Genomic DNA, 24,871 nt, shown 5'->3' on the forward strand with positions numbered 1-24,871 from the left:
CACACACACTCACACACACTCCCACACACACATTCACACACACTCCCACACACACACACTCACACACACTCCCACACACACATTCACACACTCACACACACACATACTCCCACACACACACTCCCACACACACACTCCCACACACACACTCACACACACTCCCACACACACATTCACACACTCACACACACACTCCCACACACACACTCACACACACTCCCACACACACATTCACACACTCACACTCCCACACACACACTCACACACACTCCCACACACACACACTCCCACACACACACTCCCACACACACACACACTCCCACACACACATTCACACACTCACACACTCACACACACTCCCACACACACATTCACAACAACCGCCATTCGCCACTAAGTGGCGGTGACGTCACCACGACGCTTGTGCCAGGCCATGTGCACCTTGAGGCCACGTGAAGTGTCGAACGCCCGCTGGCAGGAGGTCACGGGGCAGACCCAGGTGCCACGGGTCGACTGACCGAGATGACCGAGATGACTGGCTGATGCACCACCTGTGCCCCCTACTGTGCCAACTTGCTGTGCTTTAGCCACCCGGCGCTCCGCTCGTTGTTGTGAGCGTCGCTCCTCCGCCCTCCGTTGCTGTCGGAGGGCGACCGCCTCCAACTGCCCAGCAGCGTCCCCCACGAGCCTCCTCCACTGAGGCCGACCCCGACACCGCTGGTACCAGCCATCGGCAAGTCCACTCAGCTCCACATCCTCCTGCACCACACCACTCCATCTCCTCTCCAGCCCGCGCCGCGCCCGTCCAGCCCCCTCGATCCGGCCGAACAAAAGCTGTCTAGGCATGCGGTGGCTGGGCATGCGGGCCACATGACCCAGCCAACGCAGCCCTGCCCGCCGGAGGAGCTCACCGATGGGACTTTGCCCAGATCTTTCAAGGACCCGCGAGCCCCCCACACAATCCAGCCTGGCCAAACCCAGGATGGATCGTAGGCAGGCCAGCCTAAATGTTTCCAACCGGCGAAGATGCCCCACCAGGGGGGCCCACGTCTCGCAAGCATAGAGAAGGGAGGGAATGACCGTGGCCGAGAAGACCTGAAGCTTCGTGCGGAGCGACAGACCAGGTAGCTTCCACACAGCGTTACGCAACCGATGAAAAGATATTGCCGCTCGACTGATTCGGAGTGAGACCTCTGCTGATAAACTGGAGCCGGTCATGAGCACACTGCCCAGGTATGGGAAACTCTCTACTCTCTCCACAACTGCCCCATCACCGATTGGGAGTTGTGGGGGCGGAGTGCCCGATGGTACAAAATACCCAGGCAGGTGCTTAGTTTTGGTGGGGCTGATGGTAAGGCCCCACCTCTTAGTGGCACGCTCCAGTCTCAGCAGCAGCGTCTCCAACTCCTCTTCTGAATGAGCAGCTATTACCAAATCATCGGCATACATAACGTGGTTGACCAATAGGGAGCCATCCCTTGATCGCACCCGGGCGTCGATCAGCCTCCCATTGTATCTGTACCAAATGGTAATTCCCCCGGTACAGCTATTGAAGGCTTCACGAACTACGCAGTCGAAATAGATGTTAAATAATGTGGGAGCCAGAGGACATCCCTGTCGCACCCCAAGGTGTACAGGGAAAGGCTCCGACTCCCGGCCACGTAGTTTTACCCGGGCCCGCTCACCATCATGAAGGTCCTTAATGATCGTGAGCAGAGGGTCAGGGACTCCGAAAGCACGAAGAACAACCCAGAGCCCAGTCCTACTGATGGTATCATACGCCTTGACCAAGTCAATAAAGCAGAGATGTAGGTCTTTTTGGAATTCCCTACACCTCTGCTGTAGCAGACGGACAGAAAATATGGCATCTGTGCAGGACCGCCCTTTCCTGAAACCACATTGGGGCTCCGCAAGCCTCTCCTCAGCATGCCTAGCAAGGCGATGTTGAATAATCCTTGCCAGGACCTTACCCGGCACACTGAGGAGTGAGATGCCCCTGCAGTTGCCACAGTCGGTACGGTCCCCCTTCTTAAAGAGGGGGACCACCAGGGCATCCCTCCAGTCCTGCGGAACCCGTCCAGTGGTCCAGACTGTTGTTATGATGTCATATAGGGCAGTCTGTGCACAAACGCCACCCTCCCTCAGCATTTCGCCTGGGAGATCATCTCTGCCCGGTGCCTTCCCTGGTCTCAGACTCCGGATCGCCCTCAGTACTTCCTCAACAGCCGGTACCTCAGCCAGCCACTCACAGGGGGTGACCTCTTCCAATATTTGAGGCACCGCAGCCTCAGCAGGGTTATCCCCACTTTGTGCCATGATGTTTTCCTGGCTGAGAGATTTTCCCTCCCCCAGGACCTCACAGAAATGCTCAGCAAATCTGCAAACCTGTTCCTGGGGGTCGGAGATTGGATCACCGTTTTTTCCTCTAATGATGGTAATAGGTGTGGCGCTGCAGGTTACTTTTTTGATGGAGTTAAATAGTGATTTGTGATCGCGGGCCACTGAGGCAGACTCCATCTCCTCAGCAACCCGCGACCACCACCCATCCTTACAGCGCCTCACGGCTCTCCGAACCTCCGAGCGAAGACTGCGGTAAACCTCCTCATTCTCTGACGTGGGATGCTGTAGGCGATGAGAGTGGGCCTGTCGCTTTTTCTCAATTAACCTGAACACCTCCTCCGTCAGCCAGGGTTCCCGGGGAGGTCTGGACCGCGTACCCAAAGCAGCCATTGCAGCTGCATGAGTCACAGTCTTAAACCTCGCCCATTTACCCTCGACATCAGGTGGAGTGGGGGACGATGCCAACCCCAGCTGCAAGCGATGATGAAATTCTCGCTTGCAACTTTCATCAGCTAACTTAGACCAGGCCACTTTTGGTTGGAATGGGATCCTGGGTGTACACCCACCACCGGAGTGGAAGAATGGCAGGCGCATCTTACAAATGACTAGTCGATGGTCAGAGGGCAGATCAGCTCCACGGTAGGTCCTGGTGTCAAGGACATGGGCTCGCATCCGCTGGTCCGTCACTACGTAGTCCAGCAGATGTTCTTGCTTGGACCCGGCATGCATCCATGATGTTGTGTGGATGCGCCGATGCCGGAAGAGCGTGTTGGTAATTACAAGCCCATGGGCTGCACAAAAATCTAGCAGCCTCCTACCGTTATTATTGAGCTGATCTGGCCCATGCCTTCCAATCACTCCAGACCAGGTGCCAGTATCATGACCAACTCGGGCATTGAAGTCACCCAACAAGATGACTCTGTCCCGAGTGGCCACTTTAGCCAGCACCTGTGACAGGAGGTCATAGAAAGCGTCCGACTCATCGGCTTTGCCTGCATCCCTCCACAGATGTTCGTCTTCGGTGGGGGCATAAGTAACCACGACCACCACTCCTCGCCTCTGGTTGATGGGAAGGCGAGCCCAAAGTATCCTGGGGCTTACAGCTTCCCACACCTCACCGCCACGCTCCCACGCCCCCTTCATTCTTTTGTTCAGAAGAAGAGCCACACCCTGTTGTTTGGCAGTCTCCTGCCCCGAGTAGAGGACTGTCCACCCCTCATGGTGGCAGGAGCCAGAACCGGTCCACCGGACCTCCTGAATGCCACAGAGATCCAGGCGGTACCGGTCCAGCTCCCGACAGAGGAGTGGCAGCCTCTCCTCCGCAGTGAGCGTTCGAACATTCCACGTGGCCATCCGCACATTCACACACACTCCCACACACACACACTCACACACACTCCCTCACACACACACTCCCACATGTCACCGTGTCCTCCCGATATAACGAGACCTACTTTGCTCGCGTGTGTGTGGGAGTGTGTGTGTGTGGAAGTGTGTGAGTGTGTGTGTGTGGGAGTGTGTGTGGGTTAAAGTGACCAGAGTTGTCTAACTTTATCGACAGCGAGCACAAATGTTGTTCTGCTGTTAACGAGACGGTAAGGGCTGTAAACCTCAACGCGCACCCCCTCCTCGTGTCACGGCATCATCACCAGTCCCAGCTCCGAATCCTTATGACTGGAGGATGGATCCCGACGAGCTATAAAAGCTCTTTTGTCACAGGAGTTCCAGTAGGGGGCACGGGGTCAGAGCGTTAAAACAGTAAACAAAAAAATACGATAGGAGTGTAAAGCATAAGAAAGGTAAATAACTTACAAAAATTACTCTTGGTTCTTTCGGTAAAGTCACGTAGGTAAAGAGAATAAAAATAAAAGAAATAAATAAATAAATTTATTCACGACGTTTCGGGCTTCCGTCATTAGGCAGGGACAGCCACAGCAATACACAATTTCTGAGGGAGGGGGAGGAGCCAAGGGGAGTGTGGGGGCGGGGCGTGGGTGATGCTTGCCACCCTCCTCTGACCCACGCCCCGCCCCTACACTCCGCTTGGCTCCTCCCCCTTCCTCAGCAATTGTTTCTTGCTGTTCTAGATTTGAAGCTTTCGTGACTGCAAGGATTCATACTCTTATTTCTTTCGGTAAAGTCACGTTAGGTAAAAAATGAAATTAAAATTAATACAAATAAGATAAAAAATATTTTAATTAATTTTAATTTAATTTTAATAAAAATAAAATAAAATTTATTTCATTTTTATTAATTTAATTTTTTACCTACGTGACTTTACCGAAAGAACTAAGAGTATGTTTCTTGCTGTGGTTGTCCCCGGCTGACGACGGACGCCCGAAACGTCGTGATTTAATTAATTTATTTTTATATTTTATTTTATTTTTATTCTCTTTACCTACGTGACTTTACCGAAAGAAACCAGAGCATGGATCCTTGCAGTCACGAAAACTTCAATTCTAGAAATTACAAAAAATAAAAACACAAATAAAACAAAAACAATTATTAGCACAGCTAAAGCCCACTGAGCGATTTCGCTTCTCTTTCAGAAGCTAATTGCCTAACGAATGCTCGCTCGACGAAGTGGCTTACCACGTGGGAATTTCTTGCAGCCAAAGACTCTTAAGGTCAACGTGTGGCTCGTCCCCCGGGTGACTGCAGTGACTGCAGTCACCCTTGGCATTGACATTGCTCCAAGACACTGGCGTGTGTCACCCATCGACCTCATCGCAGCAACACGTTCCTGCGGAGGGAGCTGGTAGGAACGTTGGGTTGCTCGGTCAATGGCCAGGGTCAACGGCGGCGTGGTGTATTCCGCAAATATGCCTGACGAAGTCTTTTATTACACATTAACTAAAAGCTTTCGTGACTGCAGGAATTCATGTTCTTGGGGTTTTCGGTAAAGTCACGTAGATAGGTTCAAAGAAAAAAAAATAACAAATAACTTCAGGAAAGACGACCACTTGTGTTGTGATCGAAACGTAGTTTTTGGTAATTTTTTTGTTATTTTCTTTGAACCTATTTACGTAACTTTACCGAAAAACCCAAGAATATACGTTTAGACAATTTATATTATTTTGCTGCTGTAAATGTCCAAATGATGTGCCACTTTGTTGAGCTATCATTTGTGGCCAGGTCGCTTTTGAAAAATAAGTTAATACCGATGTGGGCTTTGCCTGGTAGGATGGGATGGTTTAGTGTTGTATTTGTTTGTGTTTAGGTGATTTATTTACCTTTCTTGTACTTTTCACTCCTATCGTGTTTTTGTACTGTTTGTTGTAATGTCCTTACCCACCCCGACTTGACATCTGTGAAAAAGAGCTTCATAGCTCATCGGATTTCTCCAGTATAAATACATATTTTGATTTTAAAAAAAATATTCTGTGTGATCACTCTTGCAAATGGTACGATTCTGGTCTCTTAGGTTCTCTCGCCTGATTAAATAAAATCAACTTTAAACAAATAAACTACAGTCGCTTTGGCCTGATTCACTTGGTCACAGGACGTGACCTCTTCCTCTGGCGGACGTGGATGTAGAGCGGTGTTCCTCACCAATTTCCAGAGGGGGGCCCACTTTCGCTCATGATACATCATCAGCGTGAGGGCCGCCACACACTTGAAACCATTGGGGGTTGACAGCAGCACGATGTGTTGTTTTCACATTGTGTTTTTTTTTTTATCGGGGGCCGCACTGAAGGCCACCAGTAGCTCGCGGGCCTTGCAATGAAGAACACTTGTGCAGAGCAAAAGATACAATTGAACTTTTAACGTGGTTGAGCCAAATGAATGCGTCAAGAGTTAGCGGAGTGTATCGCTGCGATGAAGACAACGACACATCCTTCCCGTGTGACTGTATGTGAATCGGCCATCGAGTCGTGATGTTCCACGGTCTACTCTGGGCTGTGACCGCAGTCAGAGCAAACCGACTCCCAACGCGTTCGTTAGCGAGACAGAGTCACCGTCGCCGCACATGGACCGGAACATTTCTTTTTTTAATTTTCCAATGTGTGGCACTTTACATTTACACAAAAGCCACTTCGTTGAGCTGTCATTAGTGGGCAGATCGCTTCTGAAAAATAAGCGAATAGCTCAGTGGGCTGTACCTGTTAAGATACAAACTTGTTTTTTTATTTAAAGCTTTCGTGACTGCAGAGATTCATCTTCTTGGTTCTTTCGGTAAAGACACGTAGAAGGGAAACAAAAACATAATAAAAATATAACAATTCTCACGACGTTTCGAACGGGGCGGGGGGGGGGGCGAACGGGGGGGCGAGCGGGGCGGGGGGGGAGAACGGGGCGGGGGGGGGCGAACGGGGCGGGGGGGGGGGCGAACGGGGCGGGGGCGAACGGGGCGGGGGGAGGGCGGGGGGAGGGCGGGGGGGAGGGCGGGGCGAACGGGGCGGGGGGGGCGAGTGGGGCGGGGTCATTATCACCCCCTCCCCCCTTGCTGGGTGTCACGTGGTAGGAGGCGGCAGCGGCGGCGGCGTGCACCACGGTAGGGGGCTGCTGGGTGGCCTGGCGCCTCCAATGGGCTCTTCGGCGTCGTCTCTCGTGGAGGAGGCGGCAGCGGAGACGGCGGCGGTGGCGGCAGCGGCGAACTCGGGGATCGCGGACCCAGGCGGCGGTCGCGCCAGCGGCGAGGGGAGTCGGGGCAGCGAGACGCAGCAGCCGCAGCAGCAGCATTACCGCGTGTTGGGCGACTCCGCCTTCTTCGTGTCGTCCACGGGCACTGTGCGGCGCAAGCGGCGGGCGGCGAGGCCTCGTCAGGCGAGGTGAGCGAGATGGGTGGCGGGTGACTTGTGGGTGCACCTAGCCTGGCACACGAGGGCCGTGGTGGTGGCTGCTGTTGTGGTGTCGAGGTTAGAGCGCCGCTGGTCTGAGCCGCGACTGGGCTCCCCCTAGGTCGCCTCGGCCTCAAATTAGCACCTGGCGCGGTGCGGAGTGAAACATCGCCGCTGTCGGCACTTGACCCAATAGTCTGCGAGTACTTTACGGGAGGCCTTTACCTGTGTTAGAGGGGGGGGGGGACTCGAGGTGCACCTAGCCTGGCACGAGCGCCTTGTTGACACGTGGAACTCTGTAGGGGCAAGCAGCAGCAGCTGGTCTCTGCATGGTTATAATAATAACAACGCTATGTAACACGGGGTTTTGTTACTGGGTAGTAAGTGTTATTTACTAATTGCTTATGCCTCAAGAGTATATAAAGTGGCTGTTTTATTACCCACAAACTTTGCTTTTGTGACCAGGACGGTGATATTTTGAAATGTAACAATTGTCAATGTGTGCATTTGTGTAATTCCTTCACGTAAAGTCCTGGGCACAAGAGCGAAGTTTGTGGGTAATAACAACAGCCACTTTATATACTCTTGAGGCATAAGCAATTAGCAAATAACACTTAGTACCCAGGAACTAAAACCGTGTTACATAGCGTTATTATTGCACAGTTGTCCAGGCTAAGTAGACCTTGAAGATATATTTGTATTAGATATCTTATAGTGTTTAATATAAATACATGTGTTGGATGTGTACAGTATGCTAATGTATTGCACGTGGTCATGTGATGTTTATTATACTAATGTGTACTGTATGCGGGCTGTATTGTATGTTAGAAGATAACCTCCAATATTGTAATACAGGATGAGTCATCTTAGTTCTCAGTTGTGTATTAGTGTGTGTACAGATGTTTGCACTATGAGACCTCCTTTACCAGTGGTAATATATAGTAATAGGGTTGTACCCTTTCAACTGGTACAAAAACTGACACCTTTATACAAGGGATCATGTTTGCAATAACCACAACACAAGCAGTCAAAATGCAAACAAAAAGAAACAACTCTGATAATGATATGCACTGTCCTTGAAGTTGCTTGGTCGACTGACTGCTTGTGTTGTGGTTATTGCAAACATGATCCCTTGTATAAAGGTGTCAGTTTTTGGTACAAATCAAAAGGGTAAAAACCTATTACTATATATTGCCACTGGTAAAGGAGGTCTCATAGTGTAATTCTTACCCCGAGTTATACGCCTTTTGGCGTCATCTGGTCCAACACCAGTGGAGACTAGGCTCTAAGAAAAGCCGTCTCGGGTGTGGACCAATCAACTTCATTATCATTATCAGAGTCGTTTCTTTTTGTTTGCATTTTGACAGCTTGTGTTGTGGTTATTGCAAACATGATCCCTTGTATAAAGGTGTCAATTTTTGTACCAGTTGAAAGGGTAAAAACCTATTACTATGATCCCTTGTATAAAGGTGTCAGTTTTTGTACCAGTTGAAAGGGTAAAAACCTATTACTGTACAGATGTTGTCTGTGGTATCTGTACGCGTATTAGATGTGTGCACATGTCTATGAGAGGTTTTAAAGTTTGTGTATTAGAGGTATTTGTGTATTAGAGGTATTTGTGTACTGCGTCATTGTCAATTAGGTATATTATTGGTGGAACCTTTTAATACGGGGAGCACGTATGTTAACGCATTTTGGATATCAGTTTGTGTTAAAGTTAAATGTAGGTTTGATGTGTTGGTGGCGTTGCTAAGTGTATGCTGATCTCACTATAATCTGTGTATTTCATGCAGAACGATGTTGACTGTGTGTGTGTGTGGTTATTTCGGTTGCCAGTACGCGTGTGTGTATTACAGAAGAATACTGTGTGTGTGTTTAATACAGAGACGTCCGTGTTGCCAGTGTGTAAGTGTATTACTGATGCCCCATCTGTATTATAGCGATGTCAATGTGTGTGTGTATAACACGTGAGCATGCGTGTCAAGTACATTGCTGGTCTTTGTGTATTCGTCAGCGTGTTTGTGTTACTGGTATCGTGTGTGGTTATCATCATCTTACCTATAAAAAACATTATTTTGTACGCGCGCATACGAGGGATTTGCCTCTCGAATGGTGGAGTTTATATCAAAAAATCTTTAAAAAATCGCGATATGGGGGTGGGTGGGGGAGGCCATTATCCAACAGTGGATTTAGAAAGGGCCGTGAATTATTAAGAGATCCATTGAGACCAGAAGTCTATTTTTCAAGGGCCACCTGAGTGAACGTGTAAAGAGCCTTTTAACAGAAAATGTGTTCTAGTATCTGACGTGGTTGTAACCAATGCAGCTTTTGTAACAAATAAACAAAATCCACGCGTCTCATGGGGGGGGTTCTTTATCGTGCCTATTGTGTTGCATCTGTAGACAGCTGTAAGGTATTGCACAAAGCGCCGTCGTCCGGGTATTTAGACAGCGACCTGGGGGAAAACAATGGTATTGTTTGTGGTTATGTAGAGAGAGAGAGATATGCGAACAGTGGTGTAACTTCAGCTCTGCTGAGTAAAGAACAAAAAAACAATTCACAGTTTTCCAGGGTCTTCGTTACGACGTTTGCCGGTTTTTGAGTAAAAAATCAATGAAAGTTTACGACGTAAATTGTGAGTACATTATTTTCATTGTTTGACGCGTACTACTCACTGGAAAGGTTTCTCTGGGGGTTTGACGTCCCTTTATATTGTAACTGAAGATTTGCACTGTATAGCATACTTTTTAAATTGAAGGTCTGTGAAATATAGACAAACAGTTTATTGGGCCGTTTCTGCTGAAATAAATCCATTCTATCTACCTATCCCAGGGGTCGGCAACCTACGGCTCCGGAGCCGCATGCGGCTCTTTATGGGCTGCTTCTTGACAATATGTACGTATGTACAGTATGTACTCAGATGCATTGCGGCTCTTGAAATTCTGAATTTTGTACCGAATTGGAAAGAAATGGCTCTTCTTGTTATTTTGGTTGCCGACCCCTGACCTATCCAAATCCCATCACGAGACTTAATTGCGACTTATATGAAATTTGTGAATTTCATTAGTGCTATTGTTATGCCCATCCGTGATGTTCTTCACTTCTTTCATTTCCCAATTGGTTTACGCTTCATGTTTATATATATATTTTTTTATCTATCCCTGAGACTCGCAGATAAGATGCTTGTCAGTACAAAACAACTCTTAAGTTCTCATGCCACGGATGTCACGGTGTTCCTGTAAATGCAACAGTTATTCACTGTTATTCTAAGCAATAGCTTGAGATGGATTTGCATGATTCGTTTGTTTCTCATTCCGCTTGTCGGCGGCAGCATTTTGAGTAGGGGGGGTCCACGCCTCCCTTTCCCTGGCGACAGACTCTAGCACTAAACTGTTAAACACTATCTTCTTGGTTCTTTCGGTAAAGTCACGTCGAAGGCAAATCATTCTCACGACGTTTCGGCCACAACACAAGCAGCCGTCCTCAGGTGAAGAAACAGAGCTGTCGGAAAGACAGCGCTCCAATGAGCACCGCTAAGCTTGGCAGCGTATTTAAGCTGGGTGGGAGGAGAAGAGCGCCTTGACAAAGGAGTTTACATATCAACAGAGGAATTTAGCATAGAAGTAGTTATGATAATGTGAGAGATTAGCATGATGTTAAAGTGCTATACACTACTCTATACACTATACACTACTATACGAAGACTCTAGCTCTTCCTGGGGAATTGCCAGGCGTTCCCAGGCCAGCCGAGCGACATAGTCCTGCCAGCGTGTCCTGTGGGCCGGCCCCGGGGACTTCGCCAGGAGGACGTGCCCCCCGGTACCAGGGCGAGTCTATCCGGGGGGTCATCCTTGCCAGGGGCCCGAACCACCTCAACTGGCACAGCTGATTTATCTTTTAGTCATGGAATTGTGTGTTTATATTCTGATGTTCTTGTGTTTATATTCTGATGTTCTTTTGCCAACACGTTATGTGCGTCGAATGTGTAGGTTTACATAAGATTGGAGGCTCTTGACCTCTACTTGTGATTTGTAGTAAATTCCCACTTAAAAATTCAAATTTGACACAATAGCAAAGTCTGCCGTGCGATTTTGCCTCAGTCTAAATAACGATTCTGATTCTGCACGTTGAACTGCTTTTGCACCGTCGAGCAGCCGACCGCGCTAATCAGAGGTCAGGGAAAAGTGGTGGCGTGCGAAAATCGATCAACGCGAGACACAAAGAGCAGAAAGCCGGCGCTCAAGCTCAGACATGAGAAAGTTGGATCATAACGCCACACTATGGATAAGAATTGGTTTAAGAAAACGAAGAACACAATTCCCTTCAGAATTGGTTTATTTCAGAACTACGGGGCACTGCAAGTTGGTGAACACCACACCCATGTGTATGTAGGGTTCTCACGATTGATTCTGAAGGACAAACGCTGTAACAGCCAAACCAAAGAAACTACCCAAAGCAACTTATCGAAGAGTATTGGGGATATCCCTCCGAAGATGTGCTGCCAGTCTCCCTTGTTTATGCGTTATTTGCCCAGGAGGAGAGCCTTAGGCGTCTCAAGATGTTGTTTTAAGACGTCACACGCATGGCGTATGCAGTGGTACATGGCATCCGTGCATCTTTCTGACAAAATTTAGAATGTTGATTGAACTGAAGTGTGGAGACCCAGCGCTAAAGTATAAACATGCCCTGCTTATTGATTCATTCAGAAAAAATAGATTTTTTTTTTTATAAATGTTGCGATATTACAACAATTAACTTCTTTATCGGTTTGAATCGGACAAATTAGTTGCACGTTCAAATAGTAACAGATGCTCGTGTTGTGTCTTTCATTATCTGCCAGGGCATTCATATATTTTTGTGGAGGTCATATTTCTGGCATCTGTTCAAGGCAGGCATTAATTTTGGCGCGTACTCATAGCATTTTCAAGGCTGTGTTGCGTATGCATGTGTCGTTCTGCGTGTATTAACGTGTTTAATGTATGCGTGCCCGTGTGTTTGCAAGTTCATGTATAATTATGTGCTTTTCATGTGTAGCAACGTGTATTATGTACTGCGTATTTGAGAGATTTGGTATGCAAGTGTGATTGCATGGTTATGGTTAGTCTCTGTCGTTGTGTGAATGTATGCTTTACATGCATATTTAATATATATTTAGAATTGACAATTATTCTTAAAAGGATGATAAGTCTTGCTTAAAATGAAAAAGGAAATTCATCCTATTTGAAGTTATAATATCCCAGTTGTGTTGAAAAAAGGTTTTTCAGATAAAATTATTAAGGATGATTGCCATCATCATAGAACATGGGGACTTGGTTCATTTAAAATAGTTTTAACCTGTGAGAGACTGTTTATGTGTCATTTAACGAAATAATTTGTATGTGCATCAGTAGGCTCATGAGTTCAATTCATCGTCCATCAGTTTTCACCATCACGCCATTGTTCAGATGAAATGTGATGGTGGTGCTGTTGGTTGACCTCTGCTTTTCGCTGCAGGGCGGATGACGGAGACATGGGCAGCAGCGGCCAGTGGTCATGCAAACGCTGCACTCTGCTCAACCCAGAGGGGCTCAGCCGATGCTCCATTTGCGAGAGCCCTCGCATGGAGTGCAATCTAGAGAACATTCTGAGGCTGAGCAATGGGCTTTCTGTGAACAGCGGGTCCTTGGTCGCAGTCGAAAAAACCTTGAATTGTCAAGCGTGTGGTGGCCAGCAGAATGCGCATACGGCAACGCATTGCCAAGCCTGCCAGAATTCAAGGACGCTTTTCTCTACAGCCGGTGAGTTGGCACAAGTAGCTAGGACATCGGAAAAAGAAGCCCAACCTCCCGAACAAAAGACAGACGTGTCAAGAGACACTGCCGATGGTATCTGTGGAATGCAGACTGATGCACTGCCTGAAAATAATAACACGGTTCTGCCGAGTTTGGGAACCGGTCTTCCTTCAGTCGTCAGTGAGATTCCTAAAACAACGTGGGTCTGCAGGTGTTGCACTCTAGAGAACAATATAGCGGATAAAGCGTGTAATGCCTGTGGCGCCCCTGAAAAAGTTTCTCTACCAATAATCAGTCCCACTGTATCTGAAATCAAGGTCGCAGTTTCCAATGTCATAAACCCACATTCTAGACAAGATGCAGGGCATAGATTTGTACAAAACACCGATGTTGAAGTGAGTGACCCAGGTGATGAGCCAGAGGCCTTAGACCGGATGATGGAATTTAGCAGTGCACAGTCTCCCAGCTCTCTTAATTTCCCCAAGATGCGCAAAGAGATGCGTCCACACAATGCCCACCATCGCCCATCTCATGCAGCACCCAGGAGCTGCATCAATAGCGATGTGAAGTGTAAGCCTGACGAGTTGGCGGCATTCTTCACCTCCATATCGCCGAGCAATTTCGGTCAGTTAAAATGCGTGAACTGCAGGACAGGACTTCCCGAGGCGTCGACGCAAAATGGAGATTGCAGCAACTGCTCGGCATATGCTTACCCGTACCCAGAGAGTGTCCCGACTGCGGGCAACGTTGGAGAAGCCGAGAGAGAATCTCCGATGCCTGCTCTCACCGCAGAAGGAGGAGAGGTTGTGCCGACGAGCAGGAGTTTCGAGTCTGAAAGTCCGGTGGAGCGTCCCGCACTTGTCCGGAGGTTTGATGTCCTTCCCGAGCCGCAGCCAAAAGGAGTTCGAAGGGAAGAACTGGCCAAGCAGTGCACACCCGAGGGTTCAAAGCCGCCCCCAAAATTGTTTGTGTCTGCATCCAATTCCAGCGGTGGAAAAGTCTCTGGAAACAGGAATCGCCCAAATTTTGTAGCAGCCAATGACGTGCCAAGGAGTAGCGAAGCCATTGGTTCGACTGCCAATTTAATTAAGCATAAGCACACCTCTTCCTCAAGCCCACATTTTCTCGTGTGGACCTGTTCACAGTGCACATTGGTGAATTCATTGAAGAATCTTGAGTGTGCCGCATGTAAAGCATCCAAATTGCCAGGGTGTCAGCAACCTCCATCTGTTGTAAAAACTGGCTGGACTTGCAAGCAGTGCACCTATCATAACAAGGCCATTGATATTGGCTGTGCAATCTGTCAGTCAGATAGGAGCAACCCTGGTGTTTGGGTTTGCAGTGTTTGTACACTGCATAACGATGTCAAGGATAAGGTTTGTGAAGCATGCAGCAACCCAAAGCTTAAACCACAGATGAAGAGTATGCACAAATTACAGAGAAGAGAAAGTATTAACATAAATGCTCAGAGGAACAGCGATGAGAAGATGGCAGAAGAGCTTCGTGAAAACATCGTTCAAGCATCCAAAGAGGTGAGACCGCCCGTAACAGATGCTATTCACCATCGTATAAACCACACGGGGGAAACTCATTAACACCGGTCACTTTCACGAAATTTTCAACCTCGGTCAACATTTCTGAATGATCTTGATAATTGTAACACAAAATGTAAATTGGAGTCCTTTTGAGAATGTAAGTAACAATATAAATCATCGGACAATATATCTCTCGCCGCTCATGTTAGCTGTGGCCGGGAATCAAACTCGGGGGGGGGCGTGCTAACCACTGCACCACGGCTCCACCTATTACTGCAGATGGGAAATAATTAAGATTTTTGATGACCGTTGTTGGCTACGTATGGTTCGAAAGAAGTTCTACATACATCACATCCCATCGTGGACGAAAAACTCACGAGTCCAACACATTGCTGTTTCATGAGCATTTCACCATTCTATCATGAAAGGTGAAAAGATTATTTCTGTCTTACAGTCCAGATTGGTTGATATACTATTCCCAAGTAAAAAAGCCAGTTTATGATTGTCGTAATGATTACCCGTGTCCAATATGATGGATCTGTGCAATTCTAACCACTTTTTTCCGCTATATACTACAGCACGGTTATTTATTTATTAATGTGAGTTATCATTTTCAGTTATTCAATACATTGGAGCCAGACCTCTTATCTGCTGCTGGATGCAGTGGCAGCATAAGCGTGGGGCGACATAAGCAGTTGCCTGGGGCGGGAAAATATTTGCTGAAAGGGTTGCACAAAAATGCATTTTCGAGGTGACCCCCTCCCCACTATTTTCCCCCACAGATTTTTCATTGATGCCTAGGGTGCTCGTAAACTCGGCGCGGCCAGCCCTGTCATGGTGCATTTGCAATACGCCGCACAGATATTTATGTATAAAATAATAAATGTGTGTGTGTGTGTTGCGTAAAGCAGTAGTTCCCGACGTGTGGTTCGCAGGCCACTGGTGACTTACAACGCCGTGGGAAGTGATCCGTGGCACAGTTGCGGATATTATTTTTTATTCACAACACCCATGTGTTTTTTTGCGTGGAAGTCTGTGAAAAGGTTTTGAGGGGTGGACGGTGGTCCAGGGGCACAGAAAGGTTTGGGAACCACTGGTTTTTTTTGTCGTCTCCAGCATGATTTAATGAGGTGGGGTGAAAATATTCTTGGTTTTCAGTACTAGGTAAGAAACATCACGTTGGTTTATGGACTTTCTGGGTCACTGTGTGTCATTGGCGATTGAACAACATTTCTCAGTGGCTCTTTCATTTCCCCCTTTAATGGTGTCGCAGTTCATATCGGCTGCCCGTAAGGCGACGTGCGATGTGTCAAATCGAGTCATGTCTCCCCAGGTGTCGCTTTCATTTCCAGTTCATGTATTGGTCCATTACTCTTTTCGCTGTATTTCCTTCATGTTGATTCATTTTTTTGATTCAGTCGTCATGTTGTTTTTACAGTTGCTATGATTTTTTTTCCTGTCTACGTGCCTTTACCGAAAGACTCAAAGAGTATGATTTTATACTCATTCAGAATATTCTCATAAGGTTTTAAATTTATAATTGAACGCCTGTAAACAAAACGCATGGGGCGGAGCAGTGGCATAGGGGTTCGTACATTGCCCTATGAACCTGGCAAACTGAGTTCAATTCCCAGAAATGGTTGACGCGAGTGGGAAAATATCAGAACCACTGCTGGTAAATTCCCACCCTTATTTCACTAATAGGCACTGACTAAACTGGCGAAGTATGGTTAAACATCCCTCATGACAAAAAAAGTGTGGGGAGGCCTGTACCTACCAGATGATTGTACATTCTTATTATTAAACAAAAATGCTTTCCTTTTAAAGCAGAAGTTGAATCTAGGCAAACAAATGACTGAATCTTAACATTTTCCAAAAGTATTAAATACAATAAGTCTTCCACTGAGAAATGTTGTTCAATCGCCAATGACACACACATTTGTTCATTTAAGTTGTGATGTTCGTGTCATCTTTTCAAAGATAAATTGGGTTTTTCGTACTGAAGTTCATTGAAACTGCTGTTATCTGTGACACTTTTGGTACGAGGGCATAGATCAGCAATTTAGTGAATTACAAAAGTTGTCCTTGGAGTGTCTTAACGATCCAAGGGTCGTGTTACCTACGCCGACCGCCCGAGGCTCTAAACTCTGCGTCACTCAAGTGCCATCGCGTACAGTGACCTCGCATTACACACAGGCACGGCTCTGTCGTCTGTGATGATGTTGAGAACCTGGATGGAAGATGCGTTAATTTGAGGATGAGAGGAGTTAACCTCAATCATGTAATTGTTCCGTGGGCTGTGACTGATCTGCGTCATCCCAAGGTTGCCGCATGCCACGTCGCCCAAAGAAAACGTTTAATTTAATGAACAACTAATATGCTAAATAATAATGTGCTAAGGCTTATTAAAAAAAACAGTACGAATCTTGCATTGGTACACCATTGTAATTACAGAGGCGTTTAATGAACATGCCTTATGAGAGAAGCTAACCTTTTGATAAAAATGAACATATGTGCTTTCAAGCATATAACAAAGACAAAAATCCCCCATATAGCCTTAACAGACTGTTGGGGCAAGTGCTGTTAACGAGCACCTATGAAAGCCGGCACGGTACACGGAGGGGGTGGGTGGCCAGCACCGCGTTTTTTCCACCTTTGTCTCCCCAGTGGCGATGTTTACGCACCGCACCAGGGGAGGCCCAGGACCGGTTCAGATAATCGTCACTGGTGTTGGCCGTGAGCGGGAATCGAACTCGTGTAGCCGGGTTTCGTAGCGCAGCGCGTTAACCGCAACACTACCGCTCAAGCATAAACTGTACACGCTCACGAACGTGCACTTTGGTTTTTGAATTCTGCACTCCTCTCGTCCCGGCCGCTGCTCCAGCCGCGCTCTGCACCTCCACCTGGCTCCTTCGTCCCTCCTGCTTGGCACTATTTTATTTTCCTTCATTATGTTAGCATGCAACATCCTCTGCCGATTTGATTCCTTTTCACAATTCATGGTTGAAAATTGATTGAGATTTGCAATTCGATTCAAATTGTAACCATCTAATTTGTACAATTTTGGTTTTCTTCATTATCCTAAATATACCAGCATATCGTATACATATACTTTGCATAAATTATACGTTCGTACATGCACCATGATTGATGTATGCATAATAATATTTTATAATTGATACATTGATGCGGCATTAGATGCATACAATTTTGTATTTTGGCATCTGCTCAATATTCAGAAAAGGTTTATTATGTAGTCAAATGTTTGGTTTTCCAAATATTCAGTGTATCAGCATTTAGAATCAACATAATTCGTATTTGGCTGCTATACATTTCCACGTGATAAGCCACTTCGTTGAGCTATCATTTGTGGCCAGGTCGCTTCTGAACAAGACCTATAATGCTCAGTGGGCCTTACCTGGTAAACAATAAATAGTTTAGTTTATAAATATACTAGTTTTACTACCCGGCTTCGCCCGGGACTTGGATTCACCAGGCCCGGCCGCCTTTGTCCCCCCAGTGGTAAAGTTTACACACCAGTTACTCGTTTGAGGCTGAGTCGACCTAGGGGAGGCCCAGGAGCGGTTGAAATAATCGTTACTGGTGGTGGCCGTGAGCGGGAATCGAACTCGGGTCGCCACGCGGTGCGCAGGTCACATGACAGATGTGACGTCACAGCTTACTTGTCGTGCAAAAAAATTACTGCATTATTGAGCTCCCCCCCCCCCCCCCCAAAACCACAAAAGTGTATTTTTATAATTTTTGCATGGTGTACAGTCTGGAAAGTACCCACATGGCAAATTTCCAGTTTGTTGCATGTCGGGAAGTACGCTAAACATTTTGAACAGGCGTACATAATAACAACTTTGCCTTTTATATATATGGAGATATACAGTAGACTTTTGATTATGCGCTTGCGTTTTTATCTGATTTGCGGATTAACCGCGCACCTGAGATTTTGACATAAATGAATAAATCATGTATTTTCCCATAAGCCCAAATTAATAATCTAAAAACAGTTATACATTGATATTCTTGGAAATGTTTATTACAAGTCATATGCTTAAACTGAAGAAATATGTGCTCCGGTTAAACCAAAATCCACACGATTGCCTCTACAGTACAGTAGTTACATATCTTTACAACAGTGGGTGGAGTTTGATGTTGATTGGCGTGGCTCTGCTGTCCACTTAGTGGGCCGAGTTATCTGCACGGGAGCAGGAAAGTGTCATCACTGAGCATTCCCATCGATCGGCCGATCGGCAGTAATAAAACAAGATCAATACATTATTTGCTACAAGTGCTTGTTTCGTTCGTTAACAAACGCAATTTTCTTAACTTAAACATAATTTATACCTATATTAGTGTTTTCTAGCATCGAGATCCACGGAAAATGGATATTTTTTGATTATTCACGATTTTGTATTTTCCGAGGCCCATCGTCCCCGCCATGAGCGTGGATAATCGAGAGCCTCCTGTAGACACAAACCACCCCATCCCTCTCGCCAGCGATGAGGGGCACGATGCTACGGTCCATTACGGGCAGCGATTGCGTCCATCTTCGTCACTTGAGCTCGACTGCAAATGGTGTGATGCAACCCTGTGGTGGTGTGACCTTGTTTAGAGGGGCGCGATGACGCAGGCTACCTTATAAACAATGGACCGATGTTAACCCGCAGAACAGAATAACGTCCATTCTGCTGTGGCTCGTGTCCACTGTGCCTATGAGGAAACACCGTGACGAACCCTCACTCAATTATACTCGTTTTTGCTGTTTGACCCCGGCCACCTTCATCAATTGCAGACACTTTTGTAGTCAAATGGCTTTAATATGAAACATTTTTATAAAGTGAGATTAACCTTCAGTCGGATTGTGGGGGGTTCCGCCTATTCATCTCGCTCCTCTGGGACTACAGGGCTGGCGTGATGTCGCCTCGGTAAGTGTAGGCTCCCCACACCCCCCCGCCGCCCCCCGTGTGGCTAACGAGACGCAATGCTGCTCCGCTTTGTTTTGCTGCAGGCCGGAGTGAACTTTGTGGATGACAGCTTCGTGCCTGGCAAGAAGTCCCTGGGCTCGAACTTGGAGAGCTCCATCGTGCAGCGTGTGGCTCACTGGTTGCGGCCTACGCAGATCACCTGCGCGCCCCACGAGACGTCCATCCCCTGGGTCGTGTTCCGCACTCCGCGCCCCAGTGACATATCGCAGGGCCTGCTGGGAAACTGCTGGTACGTTCTGTACTCCTGTTCTGGACGAGCCTGCTACTTAGTGTGTCATATGCACGCTGTCCATGAAGGTATTATCCATTATTATAGAATTATTAGATGACAGATCTAGGTCAATGAAAGTACACACCCAGGCAATGGTGATATGGTGATGTTATCGTACAAATCTCATTCCTGTAAACGTCCATGTATCTGCCGCGGAGTTGGTTACGTGCATTGTATCGAGAATTGAGAGATTTCCAGGTGTTTGGCAACATGCCAGCTGTAAATGTTTCAAACGCTTCTGTTATGTCCTGTTGGAAGGTAATTCGAGCTTTTTGGTTTATAAAAAAACGTCTTCTAGGGACATGTTTTCCAGCATTTCAACAACATAGCTAAGACTGTTATATTATTATTTAATAACGAATGATAGATTTGTGGACACATTCCTTTTCTTACATTATTATCTGCCGAGCCAGTTACCACTTGATAACGTGATAAATAGCCGAATGGGTTTTACCCATGAAATTGCACGGTTGGCTACGTTCAACATACATACAAAACGTCGAGTTCTAATTATTCAGTTTCTCCAGTTGTGTGTGAAATTACTGATGAACACATGGCTAAAATAACTTTTAGTAATATTCTGCATGCATAATTTTGTCGAGAAAATGTTTCTCTTTTGGTTTATCTTCTATTGAAATATGTTTTGTACAGTACAAATTACACTTTTGGGGAGGAGCTGGGTTGGGTGGGGAGGGGCTGGGTGGGGAGGGGCTGGGTGGGGAGAGGCTGGGTGGGGAGGGGCTGGGTGGGGAGAGGCTGGGTGTGGAGGGGCTGGGTGGGGAGGGGCTGGGTGGGGAGGGGCTGGGTGGGGAGGGGCTGGGTGGGGAGGGGCTGGGTGGGGAGGGGCTGGGTGGGGAGGGGCTGGGTGGGGAGGGGCTGGGTGGGGAGGGGCTGGGTGGGGAGGGGCTGGGTGGGGAGGGGCTGGGTGGGGAGGGGCTGGGTGGGGAGGGGCTGGGTGGGGAGGGGCTGGGTGGGGAGGGGCTGGGTGGGGAGGGGCTGGGTGGGGAGGGGCTGGGTGGGGAGGGGCTGGTCACCCCGTGGTGCCCTTATAAAACTCAACGTTTAACCTACTCACGCCGGCTTGTGCCCGCCCTCAGTCGGGCATATTTGCGGAATACACCACGCCGCCGTTGACCCTGGCCATTGACCGAGCAACCCAACGTTACTACCAGCTCCCTCCGCAGGAATGTGTTGACCTACTCGAATTACATATCATAGTGGGTATCTTCTGTCTTCACGCGCACCCCCACTCAACACACTGTCGTCTTGAAGATTGTTTTGGATGCCTAAGGAAATGAAGAGGAAGCTCGTTCTTTTCATTCATTCATTTTTTGTGTGAACTGCATTGTTCAGGTTTCTGAGTGCCTTGGCTGTGTTGGCGGAACGACCACAACTTGTGGAAAGGGTTATGGTGACCAGGCAGATTTGCCCAGAGGGAGCCTATCAGGTCAGAGCTGCATGACATGTTATCAGACGAGTGGTAATACGTTTTTTTAAACCACTGATGAAATTGCTTTGAAAATGTACGGTCTATTAAATAAAATATTTGTGAAATTGTTGAATTGAAAATTGCATATTTCTGTGCAATGTTTCATTATCCTGAGATACACAATCATACCAGTATATCTGAATTTCAAAAAAACAAGACTACATATATAAAGTATAAATAAAAAAATGGAAAACTGTCAACCCTACAGCTACTTGTTTATGCCATTACTGGCGGAAGAGCTTCCACTCGAGCCCCTGTACAGGGTATTTGGCCTACTCCTCACCGCTGGCCACACATCTCGGAAGAGGTGGCAGTAGCCACACTTTACCCCACCGTACGCGACATGCTATTTCATATACGGCCGGGTGGATTTAATAAACTTCCTCATTGATTTCAACTGTTCCGCACCTTGAGATCGAACCGGCGCCCATCTGGATCGTGCCCCCCCCCCCCCCCTCGTATAACAGCGAAACCTCGTGGTACCGTCTCCTGTGATGACATCGTCGCCTGCCCCCCCTTGCTCTAGGTGCGTCTGTGTAAGGACGGTGTGTGGCAGACGGTGCTGGTGGATGACATGCTGCCGTGCGACGACAACCGCTGCCTGCTGTTTTCCCAGGTCCGTTGTTTATTTTCTCCGCGTCGCTGTCGATTTTTCAAGTGACCTCGTGCGTCACGTGAAACGTCGCCCGCAAGATGTTTTCGTCGCGAACAATTGCTCCCGCTTCTGCCTCGCCGCTGATTATTTAACTTGCCTGCAACAAAAGTGGCAGATTAACAAATTCACAATGGACAAGGTTGCTTTTGGCTAGTGTTATTATTATTATTATGAGTTAGTACGGCAATTTAAATTTCAGTTGTCAGATAGAGTAAACCTTACTGTTTGTTAAATTGTTTACAAACGTAATCTGATCTTGATAAATAATTAATGGCGTATTCTGACATGAGACCGTTGGATTAGCAATATCGCCAGTTTGGTTGGTTCAAAATCTGTTTATTTTCCCAATATTATTTCATTTTTCATGAGCAACAGAGCAAATGAGCAAAATCCATTGTTGTGCTATACTTCTATGCTGCCATATATATGCTCTGTGCCTTAACCAACCCACACTTACAAGCATGGTGAAGTTTAATGAAATAACCCACACAATATGGGGAGGCCCTCATCAAGCAGTGGATTGTCAAAGTGCTGTAAATGTACTTTAATGCATTATGAAAGGATAACTTTTTCCCATAATTGAAATTTATCGGGAGTTGCATATTCGTACGAAGTTTGAAACGCCTGTCGTTTGCCGTAGTCCAATGAACATTGTCGTGCACAACCATTCCTGGTTGGTGCACGACGCGCGTACGCGCTCTTGTCGCACGAGACCGTGTTCCGCATGTCGACGACGATGGCTGCGTTGTGCCGTGGTGCGATCAGGCCCAGCGGAAGCAGCTGTGGGTGCCTCTCATAGAGAAGGCGCTGGCAAAGTTGCACGGCTCCTACAACGCCCTGCAGGCCGGCCGCACCATCGAGGGGTTGGCCACGCTGACGGGGTCGCCCTGCGAGAGCGTGCAGCTGCAGCCCAGCCCCATCTGCCCCAGTGAGCCCATTGACACCGACCTCATCTGGGCCAAACTTCTCAGCAGCAAGGAGGCAGGGTGAGCGTCTATTGCTATGCATAGCGTCTTGGTTTTTTTCTGTGAGACTATTGTCCGAGTGCTCACCTGGTTAAACTAAATAAACTTGCGTTCGACGAACAAGACTGCAGGTCTAAACACTTCTCTTTCCGCTTCTCGACGTGCACTACCCAACTTTGGAATTCCCTTCGATTTTTGTTCGTTTTCTACAAGTTCTTATAATCTTGCTCAATTCACGATTTCTATTTGATTTATTTTGCGCTCTGCGTATCAATTCTCACCCATTACAATTGTAATGGTGCTATCTGTTTGTTGCTGCCTGCATGACATCTTAGGCCTCTGGGCTTGTGCTCGGCCTCCGTGGATAAGAAAGGCCCCAGTTGCGTGAGACACGGCGCTTAATCTGCTTTGTCAAGGGGGGGAGCCCTATCATTGCTGAGGCCCAGACAGAACTTTCAAATACCTTTTGTCGGACAACAACAACACATTAATGCACACCTTAACCGTTATCTAATAACGGCACAATAAATGTACATCTTTACAGGTGACGAAGAGCTCTAAACATTACAAAGTGTGGCTGAGATGCTTGTAGTGATGGATGAATTTTGTTTGCTGGCTGTTGAAGAGTGGTAGGCCTCCTGTGGCTACAGGCCATATGATTGGGGCTGTAGATTTCCCACCCCTGCCATGAATGCGTGGATAATAATGCCACACAGCCCCGTACTGTCTAACTGGTTGGCACTGTGATGTTGGATCGTTCAACGTAACCACTGTTTTCAAGTGAATGTGAAAGTCATGTAAATATCCATCAAATCCCCACTTATGGGAATATGACATTTCCACCACTGGCTCCGGGCCATAAGATTTACACCACCTGATGTGTTCGCCAGCAGTGGGACCGTAATGTCTTTGGTAGTGTCTAAAAAAACCGAAAAGTTTATTTGAAGTACAGTTTGTACAAAAAATAAATAATGTCACAACGCATTTGTAAAGCGCCGATGTTTCTCTACTGGCTGCTGTATCAGCTTCTTGATGGGGGCGTCATGTGGCGGAGGGAACATGAAGGCGGACGAGACCGAGTATGACCGCGTGGGGCTGCGACCAAGGCACGCCTACTCCATCCTAGATGTGCGAGACATCGAGGGCCACAGGTAAGCCGGGGGTTCGGTGCAGAAAGCAAATGTTGCACTTATCTCCTCAGGGTCGAATAAATCAATGTTGATTTGTCGGGAGTCAATGGCGATTGTCCTGCAGATGTACTGAACCGTGACATGGGAATGTGAAATTTCTGCAACTGGCTCAGGGTAGCCAGTTGTGTTGATCGCAACCCCCATCAGTCATTGGAGCAGCATTCTGGTAAAGGTGCAGTCCTGCAAGTGCTTATTCACACCGCTGCTGGCAGCAAGGCCTCCACTCAGGAGAACTCGAGAACCCCCTCGGGGGGGGGGGGGGGTATTATGTTTGGTTACTTTTGTACCTTGAGAACCTTCTGATGTTGTTACCAAATGGCGCAGCACGTGCAATTTTACATTCCCTTGCAGTGGCAAATAGTCGGAGTGCGCGCGTGTTTTCTGTCTCCTACGCGAGTAGCTTCGTAGAGCAAAAACTGTGACGGGAAGAGTGCTGGTGTGTGATGGAACGCGTGAGTGATGGGACACGTGGGTGTGCAGGCTGATGAGGGAAGAGTGCTGGTGTGTGATGGAACGCGTGGGTGTGCAGGCTGATGAGGGAAGAGTGCTGGTGTGTGATGGAACGCGTGGGTGTGCAGGCTGATGAGGGAAGAGTGCTGGTGTGTGATGGAACGCGTGGGTGTGCAGGCTGATGAGGGAAGAGTGCTGGTGTGTGATGGGACACGTGGGTGTGCAGGCTGATGAGGGAAGAGTGCTGGTGTGTGATGGGACGTGTAGATGTGCAGGCTGATGAGGGAAGAGTGCTTGTGTGTGATGGGACACGTGGGTGTGCAGGCTGATGAGGGAAGAGTGCTGGTGTGTGATGGGACACGTGGGTGTGCAGGCTGATGAGGGAAGAGTGCTGGTGTGTGATGGGACGTGTAGATGTGCAGGCTGA

At 47.6% G+C, this 24,871-nt stretch overlaps 2 protein-coding genes across 2 annotated transcripts in view; one reads left to right on the forward strand and one right to left on the reverse strand.

Moving 5' to 3' along the window:
- The window catches only part of LOC144730197 (COP9 signalosome complex subunit 7b-like), a 43,221-nt gene extending 42,756 nt beyond the window's left edge, over positions 1 to 465 (reverse strand). Inside the window, exon 1 of the mRNA XM_078610813.1 lies at positions 442 to 465. The gene's annotated coding sequence lies outside the window, so the exon portion shown is untranslated. The remainder of the gene's footprint in view (positions 1 to 441) is intronic.
- A 6,335-nt stretch (positions 466 to 6,800) lies between these two features.
- CAPN15 (calpain 15) overlaps positions 6,801 to 24,871 on the forward strand; it is a 36,260-nt gene continuing 18,189 nt past the window's right edge. Inside the window, exons 1-7 of the mRNA XM_078610788.1 lie at positions 6,801 to 7,112; positions 12,615 to 14,424; positions 19,448 to 19,653; positions 21,049 to 21,142; positions 21,711 to 21,800; positions 22,605 to 22,825; positions 23,830 to 23,955. Of these exons, the coding sequence (XP_078466914.1) occupies positions 6,868 to 7,112; positions 12,615 to 14,424; positions 19,448 to 19,653; positions 21,049 to 21,142; positions 21,711 to 21,800; positions 22,605 to 22,825; positions 23,830 to 23,955 (2,792 nt within the window). The 5' untranslated portion in view covers positions 6,801 to 6,867. The remainder of the gene's footprint in view (positions 7,113 to 12,614; positions 14,425 to 19,447; positions 19,654 to 21,048; positions 21,143 to 21,710; positions 21,801 to 22,604; positions 22,826 to 23,829; positions 23,956 to 24,871) is intronic.

Source organism: Lampetra planeri, chromosome 35, assembly GCF_965212315.1.
Source record: "Lampetra planeri chromosome 35, kcLamPlan1.2.h2, whole genome shotgun sequence".
Classification (NCBI taxonomy): Eukaryota; Metazoa; Chordata; class Hyperoartia; order Petromyzontiformes; family Petromyzontidae; genus Lampetra; species Lampetra planeri.